This window comes from Sparus aurata, chromosome 12, assembly GCF_900880675.1.
Source record: "Sparus aurata chromosome 12, fSpaAur1.1, whole genome shotgun sequence".
NCBI lineage: Eukaryota > Metazoa > Chordata > Actinopteri > Spariformes > Sparidae > Sparus > Sparus aurata.
The window spans coordinates 29,680,687-29,682,604 of record NC_044198.1 but is presented as its reverse complement, the minus strand read 5'-3'; the positions used below and the strand labels follow the sequence as shown (position 1 = coordinate 29,682,604).

The 1,918-nt window shown below is 41.1% G+C and overlaps 1 protein-coding gene across 1 annotated transcript in view; it reads left to right on the top strand.

The window, feature by feature from the left end:
• Positions 1-1,272: 1,272 nt before the first annotated feature.
• Positions 1,273-1,918, top strand: part of LOC115593041 (putative uncharacterized protein ENSP00000383309) — a 38,771-nt gene continuing 38,125 nt past the window's right edge. The window contains exon 1 of the mRNA XM_030436356.1: positions 1,273-1,278. Coding sequence (XP_030292216.1) covers positions 1,273-1,278 — 6 coding nt within the window. The remainder of the gene's footprint in view (positions 1,279-1,918) is intronic.

The window sequence follows — 1,918 nt, the reverse complement described above, 5'->3', positions numbered from 1 at the left end:
GCAGGAAAAATAGATTGAAGATGATGAGCTCTTCAAAGTCATTTCTCGCTCTCTCATTCCACCTCATGCTTCGCCGGCCTCCCTGCTCGCCGCCGCCCGCTCCTGGAAATGCCTCGGATTTACTTAGCCGGCCGGACCGATGCAATTTTTATGACCTTATTGCTTTTTTACCATGGTAATAGTTTTAGAATCAATTTATCAATCTGCAGCAGCCATCAGCCATGTTGCCCTCAAAGATCAAGTCCAGGTCATTCCATCATTGCACTCCGGTGCACTGAGATGGAAAGGCAGGAGGAGAAAAACACCCCCTCCCCCTCCATCACCCGCCCACCCCCACCCACCTCCACCCACCCATCACTGCCTGGCTCCTCAAACAGCTTAGCAAACATGCTCTCACCAGTTTAACCCCTCATCCAAAACCCCCATCAGCCGTGTGTGAAGCCGGAGCAGAGATCTCTTATTATCTATCGCCTCGTGATGGAGAATTGGAGAGGGGGATAGAGAGGCCCCGCCACAATAAGAGCCTCTCCACTTTCTAAAGTGTGTGTGTGTGTGTGTGTGTGTGTGTGTGTGTGCCAGCAGCTCTCCTAATGAAATGCTACCGCTTTAAATAAATTCACATAAATCTGGAGGAGCGCTGCTGCGAGTTCCTTTTTATATTTTCTGGATTGATTTCCTGTTAACTCGTTTTCAAATCAATAACAGATGAAGAGGACGATTTATTCCCGGGATTAATACGTTTGAACGAGCGTTACGGCTCCACTGTCCTTTGTTTGGCTTCAGCAAATGTCAATTAATGCTCCATATCCTGGTGAGACCCGCCCGAGGGCCCTCATTCAATTAGGCTGAATTATGTGAGGCTCCGTCTGAACGTCACGTAGACCTGATGTGATAACTGCACACACACACACACACACGCGTGCGCACACACACACACACGCACACACACACCTGATGATGTCACAATTATCATTATTTTAAACTGGCATCATGTCACTGAACTGTTGCAGCAGCTCGTCTGGATGTACAAAATAAAAACAGGAGAGGAATTAAATATTAAATATAAAGATCCATCACGCTGACAACACCAGCTGATCCAATTTAAGGCCTCGGTTCTGTTCAGAATTTAGTTTTAATATAATAAAACATATAAATCTTTTGATAAAAAGGTCGAAGTCTTCTGGTTTGAGCCACAAACACACGTCGTACAGAAGCCACTCACTGCTTCTCCTCCTGTGTGGTCTGAATGTCCCATAATGCAACAGTCACAAGATGGAGGTGGGTGTGTGGGTGGAGGGTAACCAGACAGCAGCCGAAGCTCAGACCAGGTTTATCAAATGGCTTGAAGCTTCATATCAGGATCAATAAATTACTTCATGTCAGGATCAATAAATTACTTCATGTAAGGATCAATAAATTACTTCATGTCAGGATCAATACATTACTTCATGTCAGGATCAATACATTACTTCATATCAGGATCAATACATGACTTCATGTCAGGATCAATAAATTACTTCATGTAAGGATCAATAAATTACTTCATATCAGGATCAATAAATTACTTCATGTAAGGATCAATAAATTACTTCATGTCAGGATCAATAAATTACTTCATGTCAGGATCAATAAATTACTTCATGTCAGGATCAATAAATTACTTCATGTAAGGATCAATAAATTACTTCATGTCAGGATCAATACATTACTTCATGTAAGGATCAATAAATTACTTCATATCAGGATCAATAAATTACTTCATGTAAAGATCAATAAATTACTTCATGTAAAGATCAATAAATTACTTCATGTCAGGATCAATAAATTACTTCATGTCAGGATCAATAAATTACTTCATGTCAGGATCAATAAATTACTTCATGTAAGGATCAATAAATTACTTCATATCAGGATCAAT